Here is a 15,425-nt window from a genome sequence, read left to right as displayed (position 1 = left end):
GTGTTCTTCCCCTGCCCCCTTCTCTCCCCTCTCTTTCGTGCTCCTCCTTTCTCTCCCCTCCTAGCTGTGATCTCCTTTCTTTCCCATTTTCTCTGTGCTCACACTTGATCCCTCCTGTGCTCCCCCTCTCCCCCCTCCTCTGTCTGTAGTGGGGGAGGGGTGTGCATGTGTCTTGCATCCCCCTTCTCCTCAGTTGCCACTGTTCTGTGTGCTGCGCTGGCGGAGCGCTGAGCCTGGGGAGGGCACAGTGCTCTGTGTGTCCATGTCCGTATCCAGAGCGCTTTGCGTATCCGTGTGCAGAGCGCTTAGCGTATCCGTGTGAAGAGCGCTTAGCGTATCCGTGTGCAGAGCGCTTCGCGTGTCCGTGTGCAGAGCGCTTCGCGTGTGAAGTGCAGTCTTGCCGACAGTCTCATGATCGCTGTCCTCTGTCACAGTGATAGAGCGAGGGTGACACGTCTAAATCTGTGACAGGAACACAAGGCGTCACACGCAGAACAAAGGGGACCAGTGACAGGCAGAGCAGCGCACAGGGAGGAGGGGGGGGGAGCGAAGGGCAGAGCAGCACACAGGGGAGGGGGGGGGGAGCGAAGGGCAGAGCAGCGCACACGGGAGGGGGGGGGGGAGCGAAGGGCAGAGCAGCGCACAGGGGAGGGGGGGAAGCGAAGGGCAGAGCAGCGGACAGGGGAGGGGGGGGGGGAGCGAAGGGCAGAGCAGCGGACAGGGGAGGGGGGGGGGGGAGCGAAGGGCAGAGCAGCGGACAGGGGAGGGGGGGGGGAGCGAAGGGCAGAGCAGCGCACAGGGGAGGGGGGGGGGAGCGAAGGGCAGAGCAGCGCACAGGGGAGGGGGGGGGAGCGAAAGGCAGAGCAGCGCACAGGGGGAGGGGGGGGGGGAGCGAAGGGCAGAGCAGCGCACAGGGGAGGGGGGGGGGGAGTGAAGGGCAGAGCAGCGCACAGGGGAGGGGGGGGGAGCGAAGGGCAGAGCAGCGCACAGGGGAGGGGGGGGGAGCGAAGGGCAGAGCAGCGCACAGGGGAGGGGGGGGAGCAAAGGGCAGAGCAGCGCACAGGGGAGAGGGGGGGGGAGCAAAGGGCAGAGCAGCGCACAGGGGAGGGGGGGGGGGAGCGAAGGGCAGAGCAGCGCACAGGGGAGGGGGGGGGAGAGCGAAGGGCAGAGCAGCGCACAGGGGAGGGGGGGGAGCGATGGGCAGAGCAGCGCACAGGGGAGGGGGGGGGAGCGATGGGGCAGAGCAGCGCACAGGGGAGGGGGGGGAGAGCGAAGGGCAGAGCAGCGCACAGGGGAGGGGGGGGAGCGAAGGGCAGAGCAGCGCACAGGGTAGGGGGGGGAGCGAAGGGCAGAGCAGCGCACAGGGGAGGGGGGGGGAGCGAAGGGCAGAGCAGCGCACAGGGGAGGGGGGGAGCGAAGGGCAGAGCAGCGCACAGGGGAGGGGGGGGGGAGCGAAGGGCAGAGCAGCGCACAGGGGAGGGGGGGGGGAGCGAAGGGCAGAGCAGCGCACAGGGGAGGGGGGGGAAGCGATGGGCAGAGCAGTGCACAGGGGAGGGGGGGGGATGCGATGGGCAGAGCAGCGCACAGGGGAGGGGGGGGGGAGCGATGGGCAGAGCAGCGCACAGGGAGGGGAAGGGGGAGCGATGGGCAGAGCAGCGCACAGGGGAGGGGGGGGGAGCGATGGGCAGAGCAGCGCACAGGGGAGGGGGGGGGGGAGCGATGGGCAGAGCAGCACACAGGGAGGGGAAGGGGAGTGACAGAGCAGCGCACGGGGAGGGGAGAGAAGAGTGGCAGAGAGCTGCACACACAGGGTGGGTAGGAAGAGTCTCACCAGCACTGGTTGAGGGTTCTCCTGTCCTTATGTCACTCTGACCAATAGTCTCAGCATCTCGGGGTTCATCATTATCTGAGGGCAGGGAGACTTCAGTTACCCCCAATCAAAGCCCCTACCCCTCTCATCCCCTCCCCTCCCTCACCCCTTCCCTGCCCCCCTCACCTCCCACTGCCCCTCTGACCCCCTCACCTGCCCCTGGCCTCTCTCCCTCCTCGCTAGTCTCCTGCTGGTGACCGTCACTCTCTGACAGCAGAGAGGGGTGAGCTAGTGAGAAGAGAGACTGCCATGCATCAGATATACGAGTGTTCTCTCTCTCATCATATCTCATATTTCTCGCTCAATCCCCATGCAAATGTGCACAATTGTAGCTCTGTTATGTACATTAACACTATATAAGAAGCACAATGTAGACAATCAACCGATGATCACATAATATTGTGACATCAATTTAGTTAACAAGTACCAGATACACTGCAGGAGTTGCGTGTTCGTTTGACGGGAAATAGGAGTTTTCGTAGCTTGTAAATGTGTTAAACTGCTGTAATCTAATTGGAAATACTAATATAACTATAACGTGTGTGTTCAAAATCCCGTCCTCCTGCTGAACCGCGCGCGCCCGGAGATGAGAACGCCGCGCGGTCTGATCGCATCATCGATAACGCGCTGACCCAGCTGCTCCCGCTCCTGAACGATACGCTGTTTTACTAAGTAGTTTATCCCGTTATTAGTGACCGTCCTTAATCGGGAGACATTTTATACCGGCGTTTTGGACCATTATTCTCTGTCTCCAGCGCGTTATAACGCGCTTATCTGCTGCGCTAAACACCATTTTGTGGTTGATGAGGTCATCACAACGTTACCAATTCCAAAGTATATTTATTCGATTATCAAATCATTCTTAAATGTTATAATCTTCTATGACTGACCTAGAACTGCTCAATTTTTCATTAAAATGTTCTCATTTTTCTGCAAGATATGACGAAAAATAAAAGGGATCCCGTTTTCTCTGAAAGGTGTGTGTGGTGCTGCGCGTGCAATGTATGTGTACACGCACGCACACACACACATATGCACGCACACACACTCGCACGCACGCGCGCGCACACACACGCGCGCACGCACACACGCACACGCGCACACACGCGCGCACGCACGCACGCCCTCACCTGGTCTGAGTGACCCCATCCTTCTACTACGCGCCTCTACTCTCCTCCTCTCTATGCCGCCATCTTCCCTCCCTTCCACCTACATGGGAAAGATCATAGTGTAAAGACGACTGACGGATCTCCCCCCCCGTCTCATTAGACAGTCAGTCCTCAGTCCCCCCCCACCCGTCTCATTAGACAGTCAGTCCTCAGTCCCCCCCCACCCGTCTCATTAGACAGTCAGTCCTCAGTCCCCCTGTCTGTCTCATTAGACAGTTAGTCCTCAGCCCCCCCCCCGCCCGTCAAATTAGACAGTCAGTCCTCAGTCCCCCCAGCCCGTCAAATTAGACAGTCAGTCCTCAGTCCCCCCCCGTCAAATTAGACAGTCAGTCCTCAGTCCCCCACCGCCCCAGACAGTCAGTCCTCAGTCCCCCCGCCTGTCAAATTAGACAGTCAGTCCTCAGTCCCCCCCGCCCGTCTCATTAGACAGTCAGCCCTCAGTCCCCCCGGCAGGGTTGCCACCACTCCGGGTTTTGGGCACTTACCTATGGGCTACGGGATCAGCTTCTTAACTTGTTATATAGTAGGCGCTCATGCGCGTGCGCACCCGGCGATGCGCATTCACGTGGCGCGGGCATTTCATTTGTATATGGCAAGTTGTGATGCGCGCTGCTAGGGGGCATGGCTATGACATCACAGCGTTAGGCCGCGCTGTGATTGGTTCATAGTGGCAACAGCGCGAAAATACAATTTTCCTGTATTTTCTCTGGCCTGCCGCGCCACCGCCGTGCGCGCGTCCCAAGTATACAAACGCCTGGCTAACATGGCCAAGTATCACTGACGTACGCACTATATTACAGCCCTTAATCTACGGGTGCGGAGTCTCCGGCATGTCCCCCTCCAACTCCAGTGAACATGGCTGCGCAGCGTCAAATGACACCGCGTTGCCATGAAAATGGGACGCTAATGACGTTGCTACGTGTGTCGCCCATGGCAACGCGACGCTGCGTAGCATCCCGTTGTCATGGCAACGCAGCATCATTTGACGCTGCGCAGCCATGTTCACTGGAGTTGGACATGCAGGAAAATGCCGGGAGCGCCGCCGCGCCAGGTAAGGAAATGTAAAAAAAATCTCCAGGTTGCCCTTCAGTAGAAGGTGGCAACCCTGCCCCCCCCCTCCCCCCCCAGTCTCATACAGTCAGCCCTCAGCCCCCCCAAGTCACCTGCACACGTGTCCGCCCTGATCCCCACTGCAGGTAGCTGAGCAGGACGAGGACGCTCATGAAAATGAAGTTGCTGCAAACACCGATCACAGCGGAGGTGACCGGGAAATTATACAGGATGTACCTGCAGAGGAGGGGACGGAGAGGGGCGGGGGAGGGGGAGGACATTACATGTTACACACGGGAAGGGGGAGGGGGAAGACAATACATGTTACACACAGGGGAAGACATTACATATGACACACGCAGGGGAAGATATTACAGAGTACACAAACAGAGGGGGGGGGGGGAGATATTACAGAGTACGCACACGGGGGGAAGATATTACAGAGTATGCAAATACAGGGGGGGGGGAAGATATTACAGAGCACACACGGGGGGGGATATTACAGAGCACACACAGGGGGAAGATATTACAGAGTACACACACTGGGGGAAAGATAGTACAGTGTATACACTGCAGGGGGAAATATTATAGAATACACACGGGGGGAGATATCACAGAGCACACACAATGGGTGGGGGGGGGGAGATACATTACACGTTACACACACTGGGGGGAGATATTACAAAATAGAGACGGGGATATTACAGAACACAGGGGAGATATTACAGAACAGACGGGGGGGGGGAGATATTACAGAACAGACGGGGGGGGAGATATTACAGAACAGACGGGGGGAGATATTACAGAACAGACGGGGGGGGGAGATATTACAGAACAGACGGGGGGGGAGATATTACAGAACAGACGGGGGGGGGAGATATTACAGAACAGACGGGGGGGAGATATTACAGGACAGGGGGGGATATTACAGGACAGACAGGGGCGGATATTACAGAATAGACAGGGGGGGATACTACAGAATAGATAGCGAGGGGGGGGGGGGGAAGGGGGAAATACTACAAATGTGTGTATACTGTGAACAATGCACATGGTGCGATGGGGAATGGGAGACGCTGTCCCTGGTCTGCCTGGCAACACATGACAGGAGAGATGGGATTGGATGGAATGTTGGAGCAGGCGGTCAGTTTGAGAGACAGAGAAAAGTCCAACTGCCATTCTGGGTCAGAGAGACAGCCCGGGCCACAGTGCGAGGCGCTGAAGAGACAGCCTGACACTCCCAGGAAGATTGTATTAGACAACAGCAGAAACACTCTACACACAGAGAAATAAGAAGAGCCCAGAGGAAGGGAGATCAAGATACTTGCTGGGCTGTCAAAGCACACTCGGATAACAGACATCGGGAGGCCTGCTTCTGCAACAGAGTGTGCGCACAAACATGCGAGCGCACAAACATGCGAGCGCACAAACATGCGAGCGCACAAACATGCGAGCGCACAAACATGCGAGCACACAAACATGCGAGCACACAAACATGCGAGCACACAAACATGCGAGCACACACAGCGCGCGCACACAGCGCGCGCGCACACGAGCTAACAATTTGCACTGGGACTAGTATACGGGACAGTAGCGCAGCGTGCTTGTTTATAGCGAGTTGCATATTGTATATACCGATATATTGCTTTTGTAGAAGAGTAAGGACCGCCGGGTTAAGGTCGCCCAGGGGTCATAAATCACCACTAAATATATACACAAGTCTCGTCTAGTTTCCTGCAAGGGGTCCGATTATGGTGTACTAACGGAGGAAGGATTTGGGCCCGGTCACGGGAAGGGGAGGGGAGAAAAGGGAGGTGGGGGCGAGGGATATTACAGAACACACAGCGGAGGGGGGGGGGCGAGGGATATTACAGAACACACAGCGGAGGGGGGGGGGGGGGGCGAGGGATATTACAGAACACACAGCGGAGGGGGGGGGGGGGCGAGGGATATTACAGAACACACAGCGGAGGGGGGGGGGGCGAGGGATATTACAGAACACACAGCGGAGGGGGGGGGGGGCGAGGGATATTACAGAACACACAGCGGAGGGGGGGGGGCGAGGGATATTACAGAACACACAGCGGAGGGGGGGGGGGCGAGGGATATTACAGAACACACAGCGGAGGGGGGGGGGCGAGGGATATTACAGAACACAGCGGGGGGGGGGGGGGCGAGGGATATTACAGAACACACAGCGGGGGGGGCGAGGGATATTACAGAACACACAGCGGGGGGGGGGGCGAGGGATATTACAGAACACAAAGCGGGGGGGGCGAGGGATATTACAGAACACACAGCGGGGGGGGGGGGGGCGAGGGATATTACAGAACACACAGCGGGGGGGGGGGGCGAGGGATATTACAGAACACACAGCGGGGGGGGGGGGGCGAGGGATATTACAGAACACACAGCGGGGGGGGGCGAGGGATATTACAGAACACACAGCGGGGGGGGGGCGAGGGATATTACAGAACACACAGCGGGGGGGAAGGCGAGGGATATTACAGAACACACAGCGGGGGGGGGGGAAGGATATTACAGAACACACAGCAGGGGGGGCGAGGGATATTACAGAACACACAGCGGGGGGGGGGCGAGGGATATTACAGAACACACAGCGGGGGGGGGGGGGCGAGGGATATTACAGAACCCACAGCAGGGGGGGGAGAGATATTACAGAACCCACAGCGGGGGGGGAGAGATATTACAGAACCCACAGCGGGGGGGGGGGGGGGGAGATATTACAGAACCCACAGCAGGGGGGGGGAGAGATATTACAGAACACACAGCGGGGGGGAGGGAGATATTACAGAACCCACAGCGGGGGGGGGGGAAGAGATATTACAGAACCCACAGCGGGGGGGGGGGGGAGATATTACAGAACCCACAGCGGGGGGGGAGGGAGATATTACAGAACACACAGCGGGGGGGGGGAGATATTACAGAACACACAGGGGGGGGGGGTAGGGGGGAGATATTACAGATCACACAGCGGGGGGGGGGAGATATTACAGAACACACAGCGGGGGGGGGGAGATATTACAGAACACACAGCGGGGGGGGAGATATTACAGAACCCACAACAGCGGGGGGGGAGATATTACAGAACCCACAGCAGGGGGGGGGAGAGATATTACAGAACCCACAGCGGGGGGGGGAGATATTACAGAACCCACAGCGGGGGGGGGGATATTACAGAACCCACAGCGGGGGGGGGGGGATATTACAGAACCCACAGCGGGGGGGGGGGGAGATATTACAGAACCCACAGCGGGGGGGGGGGGAGATATTACAGAACCCACAGCGGGGGGGGGGGGGGGGAGATATTACAGAACACAGCGGGGGGGGAGATATTACAGAACACAGTGAGGGGGGGGGGAATATTACAGAATACACAGTTGGGCGGGGGGGGGGATATTACAGAATACACAGTGAGGGGGAATATTACAGAACACACAGTGAGGGGGGGAATATTAAAGAATACACAGTGAGGGGGGGGGAATATTACAGAATACACAGTGAGGGGGGGGAATATTACAGAATACACAGTTGGGCGGGGGGGATATTACAGAATACACAGTTGGGCGGGGGGGGATATTACAGAATACACAGTGAGGGGGGGATATTACAGAATACACAGTGAGGGGGGGATATTACAGAATACACAGTGAGGGGGGGGGGGAATATTACAGAATACACAGTGAGGGGGGGAATATTACAGAATACACAGTTGGGCGGGGGGGGATATTACAGAATACACAGTTGGGCGGGGGGGGATATTACAGAATACACAGTGAGGGGGGGGATATTACAGAATACACAGTGAGGGGGGATATTACAGAATACACAGTGAGGGGGGATATTACAGAATACACAGTTGGGCGAGGGGGTGGATATTACAGAATACACAGTGGGGGGTGGAATATTACAGAATACACAGTGGGGGGGGGGGGGAATATTACAGAATACACAGTGGGGGGGGGGGAATATTACAGAATACACAGTGAGGGGGGGTGGAATATTACAGAATACACAGTGAGGGGGGGTGGAATATTACAGAATACACAGTGAGGGGGGGGGGAATATTACAGAATACACAGTTGGGGGGGAATATTACAGAATACACAGTGAGGGGGGGGAATATTACAGAATACACAGTGAGGGGGGGAATATTACAGAATACACAGTGAGGGGGGGGGGAATATTACAGAATACACAGTGAGTGGGGGGAATATTACAGAATACACAGTGAGGGGGGGAATATTACAGAATACACAGTGAGGGGGGGGAATATTACAGAATACACAGTGAGGGGGGGGAATATTACAGAATACACAGTGGGGGGGGGGGGAGATATTACAGAACACACAGCGGGGGGGAGATATTACAGAACCCACAGCAGGGGGGGGGAGAGATATTACAGAACCCACAGCGGGGGGGGGAGATATTACAGAACCCACAGCGGGGGGGGGGGGGATATTACAGAACCCACAGCGGGGGGGGGGGGGGATATTACAGAACCCACAGCGGGGGGGGGGAGATATTACAGAACCCACAGCGGGGGGGGGGGGGATATTACAGAACACAGTGAGGGGGGGGAATATTACAGAATACACAGTTGGGCGGGGGGGGGGGGGGATATTACAGAATACACAGTGAGGGGGAATATTACAGAACACACAGTGAGGGGGGAATATTAAAGAATACACAGTGAGGGGGGGGGAATATTACAGAATACACAGTGAGGGGGGGGAATATTACAGAATACACAGTTGGGCGGGGGGGGGATATTACAGAATACACAGTTGGGCGGGGGGGATATTACAGAATACACAGTGAGGGGGGGGATATTACAGAATACACAGTGAGGGGGGGGGAATATTACAGAATACACAGTGAGGGGGGGAATATTACAGAATACACAGTTGGGCGGGGGGGGGATATTACAGAATACACAGTTGGGCGGGGGGGGATATTACAGAATACACAGTGAGGGGGGGGGATATTACAGAATACACAGTGAGGGGGGGATATTACAGAATACACAGTGAGGGGGGATATTACAGAATACACAGTTGGGCGAGGGGGTGGATATTACAGAATACACAGTGGGGGGGGGGGAATATTACAGAATACACAGTGGGGGGGGGGAATATTACAGAATACACAGTGGGGGGGGGGAATATTACAGAATACACAGTGAGGGGGGGTGGAATATTACAGAATACACAGTGAGGGGGGGTGGAATATTACAGAATACACAGTGAGGGGGGGGGGGAATATTACAGAATACACAGTTGGGGGGGAATATTACAGAATACACAGTGAGGGGGGGGGAATATTACAGAATACACAGTGAGGGGGGGGGAATATTACAGAATACACAGTGAGGGGGGGGGAATATTACAGAATACACAGTGAGGGGGGGGAATATTACAGAATACACAGTGAGGGGGGGGAATATTACAGAATACACAGTGAGGGGGGGGAATATTACAGAATACACAGTGAGGGGGGGGAATATTACAGAATACACAGTGAGGGGGGGGAATATTACAGAATACACAGTGAGGGGGGGGAATATTACAGAATACACAGTGAGGGGGGGGGAATATTACAGAATACACAGTGGGGGGGGGGGATATTACAGAATACACAGTGGGGGGGGGAATATTACAGAATACACAGTGGGGGGGGGGAATATTACAGAATACACAGTGGGGGGGGGGATATTACAGAATACACAGTGGGGGGGGGGAATATTACAGAATACACAGTGGGGTGGAATATTACAGAATACACAGTTAGGGGGGGGGATATTACAGAATACACAGTGAGGGGGGGGATATTACAGAATACACAGTGAGGGGGGGGAATATTACAGAATACACAGTGAGGGGGGGGAATATTACAGAATACACAGTGAGGGGGGGGAATATTACAGAATACACAGTGAGGGGGGATATTACAGAATTCACAGTTAAGGGGGGGAATATTACAGAATACACAGTGAGGGGGGGGGGAGGAATATTACAGAATACACAGTTGGGGGGGAATATTACAGAATACACAGTGAGGGGGGGGAATATTACAGAATACACAGTTAGGGGGGGGGAATATTACAGAATACACAGTGAGGGGGGGGAATATTACAGAATACACAGTGAGGGGGGGGGATATTACAGAATACACAGTGAGGGGGGGGGAATATTACAGAATACACAGTGAGGGGGGGGGAATATTACAGAATACACAGTGAGGGGGGGGAATATTACAGAATACACAGTGAGGGGGGGGAATATTACAGAATACACAGTGAGGGGGGGAATATTACAGAATACACAGTGAGGGGGGGGAATATTACAGAATACACAGTGGGGGGGGGATATTACAGAATACACAGTGGGGGGGGGGAATATTACAGAATACACAGTTAGGGGGGGATATTACAGAATACACAGTGAGGGGGGGGGAATATTACAGAATACACAGGGGGGGGGGGAATATTACAGAATACACAGTGGGGGGGGAATATTACAGAATACACAGTTGGGGGGGGGATATTACAGAATACACAGTGAGGGGGGGATATTACAGAATACACAGTTAGGGGGGGATATTACAGAATACACAGTGAGGGGGGGAATATTACAGAATACACAGTGAGGGGGGGGAATATTACAGAATACACAGTGAGGGGGGATATTACAGAATTCACAGTTAAGGGGGGGGAATATTACAGAATACACAGTTAGGGGGGGGAATATTACAGAATACACAGTTAGGGGGGGGGAATATTACAGAATACACAACGAGGGGGGATATTACAGAATACACAGTTAGGGGGGGGAATATTACAGAATACACAGTTAGGGGGGGGATATTACAGAATACACAGTTAGGGGGGGGAGGATATTACAGAATACACAGTTATGGGGGAATATTACAGAATACACAGTTAGGGGGGGGGGGATATTACAGAATACACAGTGAGGGGGGGGGAATATTAGAGAATACACAGTTGGGCGGGGGGGGATATTACAGAATACACAGTTAGGGGGATATTACAGAATACACAGTTAGGGGGGGGATATTACAGAATACATAGTTGGGGGGGGGGAATATTACAGAATACACAGTTGGGCGGGGGGGATATTACAGAATACACAGTTGGGCGGGGGGGGATATTACAGAATACACAGTTAAGGGGGATATTACAGAATACACAGTTAGGGGGGGGATATTACAGAATACACAGTTAGGGGGGGATATTACAGAATACACAGTTAGGGGGAATATTACAGAATACACAGTTGGGGGGAAATATTACAGAACACAGTTAGGGGGGGAGGATATTACAGAATACACAATGATGGGGGATATTACAGAATACACAGTGAGGGGGGAATATTACAGAACACACAGCGGGGAGGATATTACAGAATACACAGTGAGGGGGGGGGGGAATATTACAGAATACACAGTGAGGGGGGGGGAATATTACAGAATACACAGTTAGGGGGGGATATTACAGAATACACAGTGAGGGGGGGGGAATATTACAGAATACACAGTGAGGGGGGGATATTACAGAATACACAGTGAGGGGGGGGAATATTACAGAATACACAGTGGGGGGGGGAATATTACAGAATACACAGTGAGGGGGGGGGGAATATTACAGAATACACAGTGAGGGGGATATTACAGAATACACAGTTGGGCGGGGGGGAATATTACAGAATACACAGTGAGGGGGGATATTACAGAATACACAGTGAGGGGGGGATATTACAGAATACACAGTGAGGGGGGGAATATTACAGAATACACAGTGAGGGGGGGGAATATTACAGAATACACAGTGGGGGGGGGAATATTACAGAATACACAGTGGGGGGGGAATATTACAGAATACACAGTGGGGGGGGAATATTACAGAATACACAGTGAGGGGGGGAATATTACAGAATACACAGTGAGGGGGGATATTACAGAATACACAGTTGGGCGGGGGGGAATATTACAGAATACACGGTTAGGAGGGGGAGGATATTACAGAATACACAGTGAGGGGGGGATATTACAGAATACACAGTTAGGGGGGGGGGATATTACAGAATACACAGTGAGGGGGGATATTACAGAATACACAGTTGGGCGGGGGGAATATTACAGAATACACAGTTGGGGGGGGAGGATATTACAGAATACACAGTGAGGGCGGGATATTACAGAATACACAGTTAGGGGGTGGGGGATATTACAGAATACACAGTGAGGGGGTGGGGGGGAGGATATTACAGGTACTCACCTAAGTCCGGTGAAGTGTGCGTGTATACGGAGCTCTGCACTGTATATCTGTATCCTCATACTCTGTATCTGTATCACTGCACCTAATGTGGGGACGTACTGAGGGAGGGGGGGGAGAGAGTCACAGAGGGTGGGCGCGAGGGTGGAGAGAGTCACAGGGAGCGAGGGGGAGAGAGAGTCACAGAGGGCGAGCGCACACGAGGGTGAAGAGAGTCACAGGGAGCGAGGGGGAAACAGAGTCACAGGGGGCAAGGGGAGAGAGTCACAGGGAGCGAGGGGGAGAGAGTCACAGGGGGAGAAGAGAGAGCATACAGAGGTGAGAGACAGACTGACCGAATCCTCGCGATACTCAGAGTGCAGCTCCACCTCCAGAGACTGCTTCTGTTCAGACAGACCCGAGAGGAGCAGAGGGGAGGAGGAGAGCGTCTCCATAATGCGCAGGAGACGGGACTTATAATGCAGCATCGCCTAGGGAGAGAGGGGGAGACACAGTGAGAGAGAGACACAGACACACACAGTGAGAGAGACACACAGTGAAAGAGACAGACAGAGAGCGAGCGAGAGAAAGAGACAGACAGAGAGCGAGCGAGAGAAAGAGACAGACAGAGAGAGAGAGACAGAGAGCGAGAGCGAGAGAAAGAGACAGACAGAGAGAGCGAGAGAGAGAGAGAGAGAGAAAGACAGACAGAGAGAGCGAGAGAGAGAGCGAGAGAAAGAGACAGACAGAGAGAGCGAGAGAGAGAGCGAGAGAAAGAGACAGACAGAGAGAGCGAGAGAGAGAGCGAGAGAAAGAGACAGACAGAGAGAGCGAGAGAGAGAGCGAGAGAAAGAGACAGACAGAGAGAGCGAGAGAGAGAGCGAGAGAAAGAGACAGACAGAGAGAGCGAGAGAGAGAGCGAGAGAAAGAGACAGACAGAGAGAGCGAGAGAGAGAGCGAGAGAAAGAGACAGACAGAGAGAGAGAGAGAGAGCGAGAGAAAGAGACAGACATAGAGAGAGAGAGCGAGAGAAAGAGACAGACAGAGAGAGAGAGAGCGAGAGAAAGAGACAGACAGAGAGAGAGAGAGCGAGAGAAAGAGACAGACAGAGAGAGAGAGAGAGAGAGCGAGAGAAAGAGACAGACAGAGAGAGAGAGAGAGAGCGAGAGAAAGAGACAGACAGAGAGAGAGAGAGAGCGAGAGAAAGAGACAGACAGAGAGAGAGAGAGAGAGAGAGAGAGCGAGAGAAAGAGACAGACAGAGAGAGAGAGAGAGAGAGCGAGAGAAAGAGACAGACAGAGAGAGAGAGAGAGAGAAAGAGACAGACAGAGAGAGAGAGAGAGCGAGAGAAAGAGACAGACAGAGAGAGAGAGAGAGCGAGAGAAAGAGACAGACAGAGAGAGAGAGAGAGAGCGAGAGAAAGAGACAGACAGAGAGAGAGAGAGAGAGAGCGAGAGAAAGAGACAGACAGAGAGAGAGAGAGAGAGAGAGAGAAAGAGACAGACAGAGAGAGAGAGAGCGAGAGAAAGAGACAGACAGAGAGAGAGAGAGCGAGAGAAAGAGACAGACAGAGAGAGAGAGAGCGAGAGAAAGAGACAGACAGAGAGAGAGAGAGAGAGAGAGAGAAAGAGACAGACAGAGAGAGAGAGCGAGAGAAAGAGACAGACAGAGAGAGAGAGCGAGAGAAAGAGACAGACAGAGAGAGAGAGCGAGAGAAAGAGACAGAGAGAGAGCGAGAGAAAGAGACAGACAGAGAGAGAGAGAGCGAGAGAAAGACAGAGAGAGAGAGAGCGAGAGAAAGACAGAGAGAGAGAGAGAGCGAGAGAAAGACAGAGAGAGAGAGAGCGAGAGAAAGACAGAGAGAGAGAGCAAGAGAAAGACAGAGAGAGCGCGAGAGAAAGAGACAGACAGAGAGAGAGCGAGAGAAAGAGACAGACAGAGAGAGCGAGAGAAAGAGAGAGAGAGCGAGAGAAAGAGACTGAGAGAGCGCGAGAGAGAGAGCGCGAGAGCTGCCGGGCTGAGCTGCTTTCCTCTACTGCTCACTGTACAGAAGAGAGCACTGACATTCTGGGCCCACCTAAACAACAGCCATCCACAGTCTTACTGCTGCAGAGCAATGAGAAGCCGGGACCTCTTCACTAAACCCTGTGCCATCAAACAACTTGTCCTCTCACTCCAAGGACAAAACCCCACACAGATCAACAACCTGCCGGAAAAACAAATCAACTCAACCGCCAGCGAAATGAAGGAGCAGTATGTGACTATGTGGGAAAATGATATCCAGCGCTCAAAGAAGCTGGAGACCTACCACAGCCTACAGAGAGACTACACTCCGGCACCCTACCTACTGAAGGTAAAAGACCCAAAGCAGAGACAGACCTTGGGCCAGTACAGAATGAGTGCCCACAGCCTGGAAATAGAAACAGGCAGACACAGACAGCGAGAGGGAAAGAGAGAGAGAGAGAGACACACAGCGAGAGGGAAAGAGAGAGAGAGAGAGAGACACACAGCGAGAGGGAAAGAGAGAGAGAGAGAGAGAGACACACAGCGAGAGGAAAGAGAGAGAGAGAGAGAGAGACACACAGCGAGAGGGAAAGAGAGAGAGAGAGAGAGAGACACACAGCGAGAGGGAAAGAGAGAGAGAGAGAGAGAGAGACACACAGCGAGAGGGAAAGAGAGAGAGAGAGAGAGAGAGACACACAGCGAGAGGGAAAGAGAGAGAGAGAGAGAGAGAGACACACAGCGAGAGGGAAAGAGAGAGAGAGAGAGAGAGAGACACACAGCGAGAGGGAAAGAGAGAGAGAGAGAGAGAGAGACACACAGCGAGAGGGAAAGAGAGAGAGAGAGAGAGAGAGACACACAGCGAGAGGGAAAGAGAGAGAGAGAGAGAGAGAGAGACACACAGCGAGAGGGAAAGAGAGAGAGAGAGAGAGAGAGAGACACACAGCGAGAGGGAAAGAGAGAGAGAGAGAGAGAGAGACACACAGCGAGAGGGAAAGAGAGAGAGAGAGAGAGAGAGAGACACACAGCGAGAGGGAAAGAGAGA

The 15,425-nt window shown here is 54.0% G+C and overlaps 1 protein-coding gene across 4 annotated transcripts in view; it reads right to left on the bottom strand.

Moving 5' to 3' along the window:
- Positions 1-259: 259 nt before the first annotated feature.
- Positions 260-15,425, bottom strand: part of BSCL2 (BSCL2 lipid droplet biogenesis associated, seipin) — a 26,169-nt gene continuing 11,003 nt past the window's right edge. For 2 of the 4 annotated variants that reach the window (XM_075570045.1, XM_075570046.1), the window contains exons 5-11: positions 12,736-12,870; positions 12,404-12,501; positions 4,203-4,326; positions 3,001-3,079; positions 2,024-2,098; positions 1,832-1,906; positions 260-462 (exon numbers count right to left, since the gene is read on the bottom strand). In XM_075570045.1, the coding sequence (XP_075426160.1) occupies positions 410-462; positions 1,832-1,906; positions 2,024-2,098; positions 3,001-3,079; positions 4,203-4,326; positions 12,404-12,501; positions 12,736-12,870 (639 nt within the window). In that variant the 3' untranslated portion in view covers positions 260-409. The remainder of the gene's footprint in view (positions 463-1,831; positions 1,907-2,023; positions 2,099-3,000; positions 3,080-4,202; positions 4,327-12,403; positions 12,502-12,735; positions 12,871-15,425) is intronic. The other 2 variants (XM_075570049.1, XM_075570048.1) reach the window with 2 other exon arrangements.

Source organism: Ascaphus truei, chromosome 14 (genome assembly GCF_040206685.1).
Source record: "Ascaphus truei isolate aAscTru1 chromosome 14, aAscTru1.hap1, whole genome shotgun sequence".
In the NCBI taxonomy this organism is placed as follows: Eukaryota; Metazoa; Chordata; class Amphibia; order Anura; family Ascaphidae; genus Ascaphus; species Ascaphus truei.
Note: the sequence above shows the minus strand (reverse complement) of the source record. Positions and strands in the feature narration are given on the sequence as shown.